Here is a 12,181-nt window from a genome sequence, read left to right as displayed (position 1 = left end):
CCAACAGACAGCACTCGGCATGGCCTTAGTCACCCTTACATCCTGTCTGTCTTTCCTCCGCACGATGACATAATCAATGAGATGCCAGTGCTTGGAACGTGGGTGCATCCAGGACGTCTTTTTGCAAGTGGGCAGGCGGAAGATGGTATTGGTGATGATCCGCACATGTCTTCAATAGTAGTAGGCCATTGCTGTTGCATTTGCCGATTCCATTTTTTCCAATGACGCCATCCCAGGCAGAGTGATCGGATCCTACTCTCGCGTTAAAATCGCCAAGTAGAATCAGCCTGTCGGTGCGCTTCACGGATGAAAGTAGGGCATCGAGATCTTCATAAAACTTGTCCTTTACTTCATCCGGATTTGTCATTGTGGGTGCGTAAGCGCTGATTAGTATAACTTGCTTTCCTCTCGGTAGTGGAAGATGCAGTGTCATGAGTCGATCGTTCACGCCCTTGGGAAGACTGGCAAGTTTGCGGACAAGATGATTCTTAACCGCAAAGCCAACTCCAGATTCACGACGTTCGTCACTGCTACGTCCACACCAGAAGAATGTGTAACCACCTCCTGTTTCTGTGAGCTGACCTTCGTTGGCTAGACGAGTTTCACACAGGGCCGCAATATCGATGTTAAATCTTGCGAGCTCTCTGGCGACCAGAGCTGTTCTTCTTTCTGGTCGATCTGCTGAGGGGTTGTCTAGAAGCGTGCGTACATTCCATGTACCAATAATAAGTGGTGTCACCTTGCGTTTTGTTGCTTGAAATTTTGTTATTTGACCGCATAAGATGGGATCCCCTCCAGCCGCGGTAAGCTGGCCAGGGTTCTATGAAGCAAACAATGTTTAGGGCACCTTTTCTAGCCCCTTCCTCTTACTACGGAGGTGAGCAGTGCAGTCCTAAAGAGGGCTGCTCAGTCACTCAGGTAGACGCCGAATCCAGCTGTTGCTTCGGTCAGCAAGAAGACGACCATTAGACCTGAGCCGCCTGTGTGCAGGTCCACGGCTACAGCTTCCAGTGTATCCACACCTGCTGCTTCGTCGCTCGCCCATCGCCACAGGACTTTAAAGTTTACGGGAATTGGAGGGATGTCAAGACTTGCGCGTGAATTGGATTAAAGTGAGGGAGAGGTGCGCATAGTCAGCCTCACTCTCTCTTCCCAGATTCCATCTTGCTCCAATGGCAGGACAAAAGTCGAGATGGTTGGAGATGGGCTGGGCGCAGTGGTTGACCAGGGCGTCTTTCGCGTCTTGCCGTGCTCTTAGCGTACCACGTCGCTTGCAGAAACCGCCTTCATGACCGTTGGTCTTATTCCAAAAGGTCTCATCCGCTCAATCCGCCGGAGTCTGTCTTCACATGCTCGGGATAGACAAGGCCCCATCTCACCGAAGGTCTATGCCCGACGGCTACCCGACTATATAATATAGTCTTCAACAATAACATAGTTTAGCCAGAAAAGAAATACTGAAGCCTAAATGCCTTCTGATAAAACTCTGATCAATGATTCAGAAATCTTCTCTGGCATGATGTAGTAATCCTAGCCAAGTCCAAAAAGATATGAACCCTCACCATCCCTTATATTTTAGAAAACCTTTGCACTTCCACACTACTTGTATAACTGTCTCTCTGTCAGTAATAGAAATGAGAGTCACAAATTAAATTTCAACTTAAAAAGATGGATGAGCATAATGGATGACCTATTCTTTAATGGGATTCTAAAATATTTAAGAGTGTGGTGAAGAGGAAGGATTTTCAGAAGCACCCAAGTGCATGTCAGTTTTTGCTTAGAACTCACTTCAGGTGCTTTTAAAAGTCTCACCTTGAATTCAGCATCTAATATAAATTCTAAAAATCTTCAGATAATGGTAACTTACAAATATTACAAACTAGCTGTTTTGAGGTTATTATCTTTATTCTGTGACATAAAGTAGCACTATATTAAGAACTCCAATTAATCTTTAAACTATCATTCATTGAAGCTCTACAACAGGGGTCGGCAACCTTTCAGAAGTGCTGTGCCTAGTCTTCATTTATTCACTCTAATTTAAGGTTTTGCGTGCCAGTAATAGATTTCAACGTTTTTAGAAGATCTCTTCTCTATAAGTCTATAATATATAACTAAACTATTGTTGTATGTAAAGTAAATAAGGTTTTTAAAATGTTTAAGAAGCTTCATTTAAAATTAAATTAAAACGCGGAGCCTCCTGGACCGGTGGCCAGGACCCGGGCAGTGTGAGTGCCACTGAAAATCAGCTTGCGTGCCACCTTCGGCACATGTGCCATAGGTTGTCTACCCCAAATCCCAATGCATTTGTACATGTACCAAGAGATTCTACTTTTTATCAAAGTCAAGTAATTTCGAATTAAAAGAATCAGTCTTATAGCCCATTAAAGACAGCAGCAATGTGACTTTAGATAATGTTTTTAAAAAAATTGATGCTGACCAATTATCTTCTTGGACATTCTCTATTGCAATGCCTGGAAAAAAAATTAACATGAAGAGGAAGATAAAATAAGAAAATTTTTTCTCTTGCCACTTTTCCCTATACTAGTTGCAGAAAGCACTGTTACCACTGGCCTGTTTCTCCTCTCATTTGCACCTGTTATATACTAGTGTAATTCTACTGATTTCATTGGAATTACTCTTGAATTACACTAATATAAGTGAGAGGAGAATCGCATATTTATCAATCTCTTTCTCTTAGTTGGTCATTGGTCATCTCTTGAAAGACAATTTAACAAAAGGAAAGAAAGTAATAAAGTAATATTTCATTTAAGTGTAACACAGTCAGCTTGGACTCTGGTTGGAAAGCTGATGTAACTGGGCAGAAGAGAATTACCCTACTAGCAGGGAATAACCTTCAGCGGCATAGAACTTCCCTGCTGTTGTCATTAAGGATGTAGCTAGAGGAGAGGCAAGATTACAGCACTGAGAAATAGCAACAACGTCCCCTCTACCAAAAGACCTCTAAAGGGCCAGCCCTCTCCAGAAAGCCAAAAAGGGATTGTGATTGCTGGAGAGACGATGTGGCCAGAATGGTTAAACAGTGCACGGATTCAGCACATCCTCTGAGCAGCCTCTACCAGTAAGGCTCCTATATTGCCCTGTCCATAATTAAATCTGTTACCATTACTGCTGGCAGGAAACAGGGTTGAGGATAGCTAATATTCTCACCTGTCCTTCTCAGGGTGACTCCTCCACAAGGCCCAAGCTCTCAAAGAGATGTATAATTTGCACCTCCCTCCATTGCTTTCTGTCAGTTAATCTGACCTTGTAACTTCAGTGCTATCACTCCCTTAGAGAATTCCTCCTCAATATAAAAATGCATCATTCACAATGTGCAGTAATACCTACAGTCAGCTCACTTAAATGCATATTTATAGTGCTGTGTAAATCAGTGGCTCTCAAGCTTTCCAGACTACTGTGCCCCTTTCAGGAATCCGATTTGTCTTGTATACCCCAAGTTTCACATCACTTAAAAACTACTTGCTTACAAAACAGACCTAAAAGTACAAGTCTCATAGCAACCTATTACTGAAAAATTGCTTACTTTCACATTTTACCATATAATTATAAAATAAAGCAATTGAAATATAAATATTGTACTTACATTTCAATGTATAGAATATAGAGCAGTATAAACAAACCATTGTCTGCCTAAAATGTTAGTGTGTACTGACTTCACTAATGGCTTTTATGTAGCCTGTTGTAAAACTAGACAAATAACTAGATGAGTTGATGTAACCCCTGGAAGACCTCTGTATACCCCCAGGGGTACATATACCCCTGGTTGAGAACCACTAGCTATAAATAATAACAGTAAAGTAACAATTCCCTTTTTACAGACCAAGTCTCAGCTAATGTTAGTGAATGAATTTTTTCAGATGTTGTTCTCTATGATAACTTGGCTTTCCTTGTACAATTTCCAATATTATTGTTTATAGTTACATCATATGCTTTATCCCATTGCCTTTTTTCTGAAAGGAAGAATTTTAAAGTAATAATTTTATTAGAGGGTGGAATGGATGTTTTGCTTGCTTCTATCTGTGGGCTTATGTTTAATAGCATGTATGATAGAAACGAGGTACTCTGTGGTATGATAGTATAGCTTAGCATAGCACAGCACATGCTATGAATATAATTTTTCAATGCAATTTCTAATGCTTTTTTGAGCACTCTAGCTCACTCAAGTTGCATCTCTCCAGTTCACTGTCATGGGCTGCTAGTTTGAAGCAAAACTATCAAATATAATAAAGAAGGTGAAATCTCAAATAAGAAAGTTAATGGCCATTGTTGCTTCTATGGGGTGCCATTGCCCCAAGCTCTGCAGGTTTTTAACATCATCTGAAGCTGATGAGAGGAACATGCTGTTGCTTCTTTATCTAGTGTCACTTGGGTACTGTCCAGCTTTATTATCTCCTGATGAACAGCATGGTGTTAGTCCTGGGTGCCAGCCTGTGATGAATACAAAGGGCTAGTGCTTCCTCACTGCTGCACCACTAAACCAAATGTTAAAAGATTAAAACCTGTGGTAGAGATAACAAGAATATAGGGACTTGCAGCAGGTGTTATACAAAGAGGCACACAGCATAATGATACTTGTGTCTAATTCCAACCCAAACAATCTTCTACCCAGTTGTAGTGAAACCTCTGATATCTGATAGCAATTTATAATAGTGAGGTTGAGTAAGAGTGCTGTCTTAAGCCTGGAGCCTTTGGAGGAGGATTAGTAGAATATTCATTGTCATTGTACAATAACTGTGGGGATTCCCTTGTAAGATCTGCCTGCTGCTGGCTAACGGGTAATATGAAATCAAATATCTCTGTACTAAATGTGTTTATGTTCTGCTTCTGCTGCTTTGCCAGCCTCAATATATGCTCCACTCCATTTGCTTTCAGAAGGGAGTGGATTAGAAGTAAGTCAACAATACATTTTTCCCACATCACTATTCTTATCTAATATCTCATTTCAGACTGGGATTTTTGTTTTTCCCCCTTCTTTTTGGGTGCTTAGTTTGGGTTTTGAACATCCTTTCTAATCTGGCTTTTCTGTTCATTTGCAATTCAAAAGCCCCACCAACAGTAGCTGATGCATGTGGGCACAAGCTCGTGGCAGATAGTTTCATTCCTACATCTCTATGGTTTAAAATGGTTCTGTTGGAGACTCTGTACTTGAAATCAAAGTAATTTATTTCCAGTGAAACTTTAATCACCTCGCCAAGTACATAGGGCCAATATCATATGCAATAACTACATTGTCCTTACTGGAATTACTGTTGGCCCATTGAATTTTATCCTAATCACAAGAGATACTGATCATTGTATTTCAGACTTGTTAGAAGTGTATAGCACTTCCAATACAGAAATCCTAGGTTAAATCTCCATTATATTAATCTGCTGTCTCGTTGTGGTTATACAAAATATTTAGGTCATAAATTTCGTGGAAGCAGTCATTGAACAGTGAGTGTTTTGACTTATACATCAGTAGTCCTTATATTACAGATCAAGCACTGCTAATTTAGACACAGTCTCATTTAAAATAAGTATTATTCCATCCAGGTGGGATTCTGAGGATGAACTATGTCTATTCATTTCCTTTCACTTCCTCTTAACAATAGGAAGCAGAACATTGTTTTTTGTTACTACAGCCTTGTTTTAGAAGCTTATAAAGATGTCGAATAATGTGGTTCATTCGAAAGCTTTTCTTTCCTCAGACATATTAACAAGGGTCATATTGCAAGTGTTAAGACATGATGGACCTCTAGTGTTTATTGGAAGCATGATGTGCCTCTACAGAAAGCATTCTTTGAGGACAAAAGGATCTTGTCAGTCACTGGGTATTGAGACTTTTAAGATTTCACTTCAAGTAATAGATTGTGCCCAATCGTATTCACTTAAAGTGCAGCTTACAATTTATTCTGGCAAAGATATACATTTCTGGTCTCCTAAAAGCATACTAAGCATATTTTATTTATATGGGATTTTTTTTTAATATTGTCACTATATAGCCAAAAATAACAGATCTTGTCACCGTTTCTTATCACCATCTTCAGTTCTTATAAATATTCAGGGCCAGATCTTCAGCTGCATTAGCTTCAGGGGAGTTATACAGATTTACACCATCTGAGGATCTGGTCCTCCATTGTTAATCAGAATGAAAACCTATTTTGATACTATCATGCTCCTTTCCTGTCAGGGTGAAGGGGCTGTTTTCTTTCATCAAAGACTAATGGAACCTGTAAGGATTCAAAGGCTCTGAGGAAGAATACGCTCTTGTGGCAGACTGCTCTGCTGATCTATGGGAGACATTATAATGATCTGTTATCCTTAACTATTTATACAGTGACTCCTAAACACCTGCTTCCTTGCATTCATCCTTGGAAATCACTAAGTGACCTACAACTGCTAAAGTGGGAGGAATTCAGGGTGGGGACCTTGTGTTTGTATAGCATAATAGGCCTCTGATCCAAACTGGGGTTTCAGGGTCCTACTGTATTATTAGTTATTATTGAATATTTATAATATAATGCATATAATATGTCCAGAGGGTTTCTATGTTTCCATAGGAACCTCAAAATTCTGAGCAACAAAACTGTTTTGAGTTGGAAACAGTCTACTAGACTGAGACTATTTGCCTTTCATGGCAGAGTCTGACACTGTGAAGCTTTTTCAAATTATTTTGCAGATAAGATTGTGGAGATCTGGACTGAACTGTCTGTGTGGTAATAGAGTCAATTTTCAGGAGGAGGAATACAATTTTCTCTACCTCATTTGCAGCTGGTCATACTCACTTAGGTTCTGAAGGCGCTGGGGAATTGAATATATTATGACCTGTATGTTACATGTCTCTTCAGGATGGCGAGAAAAGACTTACTGGGGCCAAGGATCTGGCCCTTGTTTTTCTCATATACAGATTTATACCTTGATCATTCACTGATAATTTCTAGTGAAAACATCAAGTAGTGTTTGTGTTAGCTACTATATCCCAAGCCTATTGAAGAGAAGTCAAAGGACATTCAAATTTTGTTGCAGAATGGTCTTATATCTGTAACTAATGGGACTTGTGTGTGTAAGTCTTTGTGCCTTGATGAGATAAAACTCCATTAATAAAGTGAGAGCCTCTTTCAGATTATTATCTCCATATTCAAGTACTTAGCAAATTATTAGCTGATTGGCAGGGGCAATTCTCACTACTAGAGTAGGAACATGTAACTTCAAAGTTATAATGATTAACTTTCTATATACCAGATTTTTAAGTAATCTTATAGTTTTTATTTTAATTACATTAAAATTAGTTGTAATTGGTTAGTACAGTATTAAGTACATTACTTGATTCAATCTATAGCATAGCTAAAATAATGTATCTGTTTCACTATAACTGTTCTCCTTCTAATGTGAGGTTTTAACATACAGGTCACATAATCAGTACTGTAGGACTATTTTCTGTCTGTCACTGTAGCTGTGCTGGAAGAAGTATGTTGCACTGCATTTAGACCCAGTGCAGGTTAGTTCCCTCTCAGAGCAAGAGAGAGACTAGGATGAAGGTCTGCACTTAGGGAAATGCAACAGTGCCTGGTGTCCTGTTTGGGTATCAAGGCCAAGATGCACTCAGCCCTTAAAATGATGAAACCATAATATGTTGTAATCCAATCTATTTATTGGGATTAACATAATTCACAAATATTTCTTCATGTATACGTACATATGTTGGCCAAATCATTTTATTCAGAACCTGTAAAGTACAAAATACAATGTCTACAGTAGAATACTAAGGTTGTATGGTACATTAGCAGGCATTTTGTAGTATTTGCTGAACTTTTCTAGTGGTATTAATTTAAAATACCAATTACAGTAATGCTCTTGTTTTTTTTAATATGTTTAGGCCGATCCCCAGATAGTTTTTCATGTCTCTGTTGCCATGGATAAAATGAGGAAGGTACTTCCCAGAAGAATGGACTGTCAGGATCTAAAAGTCCCATCAACACTGCGGCCTTTGGCTAACATGTGGCTAATCACAAAGGTATTGTATTGATCAGATAGGATATCAATTTTAGTGGAAATAAATGAAATTCACTGGCATAAAAGGGAAGAATAATTATAAGAGGCATCACAATTAGGCTTTGCAGTCTTCAGTGTTTTGGGCTACTTCAGAGGTCTCTATTTTGTGGGCTAATAATAACATCATTATGGCAGCTTTTTCTTGATAACTTTGATCAGACTCTATGATATTAAAGTTAGATTTTTTTAAATTTAAAATATGAATTCTCCCCTTGGTGTGAATCTTGTCCCCACCTCCCCAAGCCTACTCGGGGTTCTGTTGCACTGGGGGTTCAGGGAAGAATAGGAAGCTGGGAATCTGCACAGTGGCACATATCTTCCATGTGACATGGAGCCTAGCTGTGCTGGGTCTCCCTATACCTTACAACAGGGAGTGGGAGCAGCCACTGGAGTTTTGGCTACATAGATAGTTTCATCACCCCCAGGTTAGGCTATGGAATTAATTTTACATGGAGTCAAGGGTCAATTCTTTATAGGAGCTATAACTCATGCAACATACAGGCAACCCACTTTTAAAAAAAAGATAAAGGTATTAATAAAAAAAGATAAAGATATTAATGTTTTCTGCTGTTCCTTTTTTGCTAGTGGACTGAATTAAAATCCTGATACTAATCTAGAGAGCACTTGATGGATCAAGTGCTGGGTTTTTTTTCAAAGACCACTTGTTCTTCCACAACCTACCAAAACAGCTGTGCTCAGCAGTTAAGATGCAGCTGGTGAAGTACAGAATAAAACTTCCAAGTGCCAGCAACAGAGCATGCTCATTGGTCAGAGCCCAGCTATAAAACACTGTTCCAGAGGAGAGCAGACTGAACACAAGCTGATAGTATTTAGATCAAAATGCAGGGGCTACCTTTCTGCTGACACCTTTGGAAATAATGATATCTTTCTTGTGGCCACCATTTGATAGAGAAGACAAAGGATAGGCTGAAAGTAAGGATAAAAAGAAAGCGGTGGAGGGGGGAGATAAACCAATGCAAAATTTGGCCCTAATTTGTTATGTGAAGTTGCTGTATTTTGGAGAAAGGAGACATACTGACATTAGCCATTTTATTCTGTATTTTACTTTATGCTTTCAGCTATGGATTAATATCAAGCAACATATATTTGTTACATTATGTAACACCTTGGAAAAGAAAGTAATCTTTCTTGTACTGTTCATTGGTGATGGGAATTGGACAAGCTATTAGCAATTGCTATTAAGTTAGTCTGGTATTTGTCCTAGCTAATGAAGACAACATTTTTAAACTTAATTCCTATCATGTTGCTTCTCAGGAAGTGAATTATTACCAATGTATTTGAATAATCCATGTTATAGTGCAAAAAACCAACTACAGTAGAACCTCAGAGTTACGAACACCAGAGTTCTGAACTGACCAGTCAACCACACTCCTCATTTGGAACCAGAAGTACATAGTCAGGCAGCAGCAGAAACCAAAAAAAAAAAAAGCACACACAGTACAATACTGTGTTAAATGTAAACTACTAAAAAAAGGGAAAACAGCATTTTTCTTCTGCATAGTAAAGTTTCAAAGCTGTATTATGTCAATGTTCAGTTGTAAACTTTTGAAAGAACAACCATAATGTTTTGTTCATGTACGAATATTTCAGAGTAATAAACAACCTCCATTCCCAAGATGTTCATAACTCCGAGGTTCTACTGTAAGTTAGTAAGTAAAATTAGAAAATAACACTGTGAACTTCCCACAGTTCACATAAAAGTACTAAAAATCAACATATACAACATGTTCAACATATTGGACTTTTTTTCTTATTGCATGGCAGATTTAGTCACAAAACTCACATTAATTTTTAGGCTACTTCTACACTAGACACTATTGGCAGCCAGGGCCGGCTCCAGACCCCAGCGCGCCAAGCGCGTGCTTGGGGCGGCATTTTCCCGGCAGGGCGGCAGCCGGCTCCGGCGGACCTTCCACAGTCATGCCTGCGGGAGGTCCACCGGAGCCGCGGGACCAGTGGACCTCCCGCAGGCATGACTGCGGAGGGTCCGCTGGTATCACGGCTTCGGTGGACCTCCCGCAGGCATGACTGCGGAGGGTTCGCTGGTCCCGCGGCTCGGGTGGACCTTCCGCAAGCACACCTGCGGATGCTCCACCGGAGCCGTGGGACCAGCGGAACCTCCGCAAGCATGTCTGCAAGAGGTCCCCCGGAGCCGCGGACCGGCGACCGCCAGAGCGCGCCCCGCGGCGCGCCGCCCTGGGATTCCTAGAGCCGCCCCTGTTGGCAGCAGCATAATGTGAAGGTACATAATGCAGTGAAAAGCCTGCGGCGTCCACACTGCAGTGTGTAGCTCTGTGTGTTAGAGAAAGGCTCTGGCAGAGAGGAGACAGTGGAGAAGAGCTTCAGCAACTGCCCACTGCTGGAGCCTTTCACTGTAGCAAGGAAAGGCTTTGGCAGGGAAAGAGTGAGGAAAGTCTGAGCCTCCCCCTTGCCCTTCTCCACTGTCGGAGTCTTTCCTTGTGGTGGGGAAGGGATTCAGCAGCAGGGACCTGGCAGAGCCTTTCCCCACTGCCTCCTCCCTTCCAGAGCCTTTCCTGCTGGGGGGGAGGGAGGGAGTGTCTTTCCCTGCAGAGGGGAAAGGCCCCAGCAGCAGGATACTACATAGCTAAAATAGCAGTGTAGACAGCAAGGCATGGCTTGGAGGAGTAGAGAGTGTGTAGGGTATGTACTCATATATATATAATCACACCTTTCAAGCATGTGCTCTACTCACCTAAGCTGTGCCTCACTGGCTCCTTTAAGGTATTTCTACACTGCAAGCTTCTTTTGGCAGCATGTAGTGTACATTCCCACATAGCCCTCTACCAGGTGTGAATAGCACTGTAGCTGCTGAAGAGAAGAAGGGACTGTTAGTGCTACTGCTGTGCCCCACTCCCCCTATAACCTTGAACCAGGTGGTTAGAACACTCAGCTGGGATGTGGGAGACCGAGATTAGAATCCCCACCCTGAAACAGACCCAAAACTGACTTTTTCAGTTCACCAAAAATTCCAAAACATTTCACATTTGGTTTGAACTGAACCAATTTTTTTTTCAAAACTGCCACCAGACTGAAAAATCAATTATACCTCTATTCTCTCAGCTACTAGCAGAGGGAGCATGCCGAAGACAAGAAGAGGCATGCCCAGAATGGACTGTGCTTTGGCTATACTTGGTTGATGGGCAACTTTAGGGGTTTGTTGAGCCCTACACAAGAAAAGGAACTAAATCATGGAAAACTGGACCCCACTGTTTTCTCACTCTTGAATGTGTGTTCCCTCATCCTTGCTGAAAAACACAACACTAATATGGGGCCAAACTGTTTGCTAATCTTTGGAAAGTTGAACTATAGGAGAGCTGAGAGTTTCCATTGCCCAACTGTATTTCAGCCAATACACTATTTCCAAACTTTAAGGAGTTTATAAATGCACTAAATTATATGTATTTGTCATATTAAGAGTCACACAGCTGTAGGTGTCCCAGAAATTACATAATTATTTTAAAGAATAGAGACTAAAATCAGAATTTTATTGGCTAATATTATCAATTTTGTGATGTGCTTTATTTGTACCATATTACATACCAAAAATTATTGCATCCTTGCACAGGCCCCATTCACATGCCAGAGGGCCTATTGTAGTTCTGAATTATGGTTGCCAATTTTGGTTGGACGTATTCCTGGAGATTTCATCTCAGGATATAATCTTTAATGGACGATCAATCTTTAATTCCAGGAGACTCCAGGACAATTCTGGAGGGTTGGCAACCCTACTCTGAATACTAATTGCTTCCATCAGATCATTTTGTTGTGGAACTTCATCTCCTGATGAATGTAACCAGTCACAGAATGCCAAACCAGCCCTATCGAGTTCAAGTCAAATGATCTGCAGCAAGACAGCCATTGCTCACTTGTCAAGCAGAAGCATATTGCTAACACTATGGGCAATTGTACACTACTTGTACTGTACTTATTTTCCTAAAAGGCATAGCTGTAGTGTAAGTGGCACATCACTCAGGGGAGGGGGCATATCCATTTTACTGTTTCAGCCTGAAATAGCACCATATAAACAGGATTATTTGGGTGTCTGTTTCTGATAGGAGATATAGAATGAGGTTAAAAGCAAATATCT

The 12,181-nt window shown here is 40.7% G+C and overlaps 1 protein-coding gene across 4 annotated transcripts in view; it reads left to right on the top strand.

Moving 5' to 3' along the window:
* Positions 1-12,181, top strand: part of DCDC1 (doublecortin domain containing 1) — a 434,351-nt gene that overhangs the window by 217,801 nt on the left and 204,369 nt on the right. For all 4 annotated transcript variants that reach the window (XM_045012463.1, XM_045012462.1, XM_045012461.1 and 1 more), the window contains exon 15: positions 7,877-8,014. In XM_045012463.1, coding sequence (XP_044868398.1) covers positions 7,877-8,014 — 138 coding nt within the window. The remainder of the gene's footprint in view (positions 1-7,876; positions 8,015-12,181) is intronic.

Source organism: Mauremys mutica, chromosome 4, assembly GCF_020497125.1.
Source record: "Mauremys mutica isolate MM-2020 ecotype Southern chromosome 4, ASM2049712v1, whole genome shotgun sequence".
Classification (NCBI taxonomy): domain Eukaryota; kingdom Metazoa; phylum Chordata; order Testudines; family Geoemydidae; genus Mauremys; species Mauremys mutica.
The sequence above is the reverse complement of the archived record's forward strand: the minus strand, read 5'-3'. Positions and strand labels throughout refer to the sequence as shown.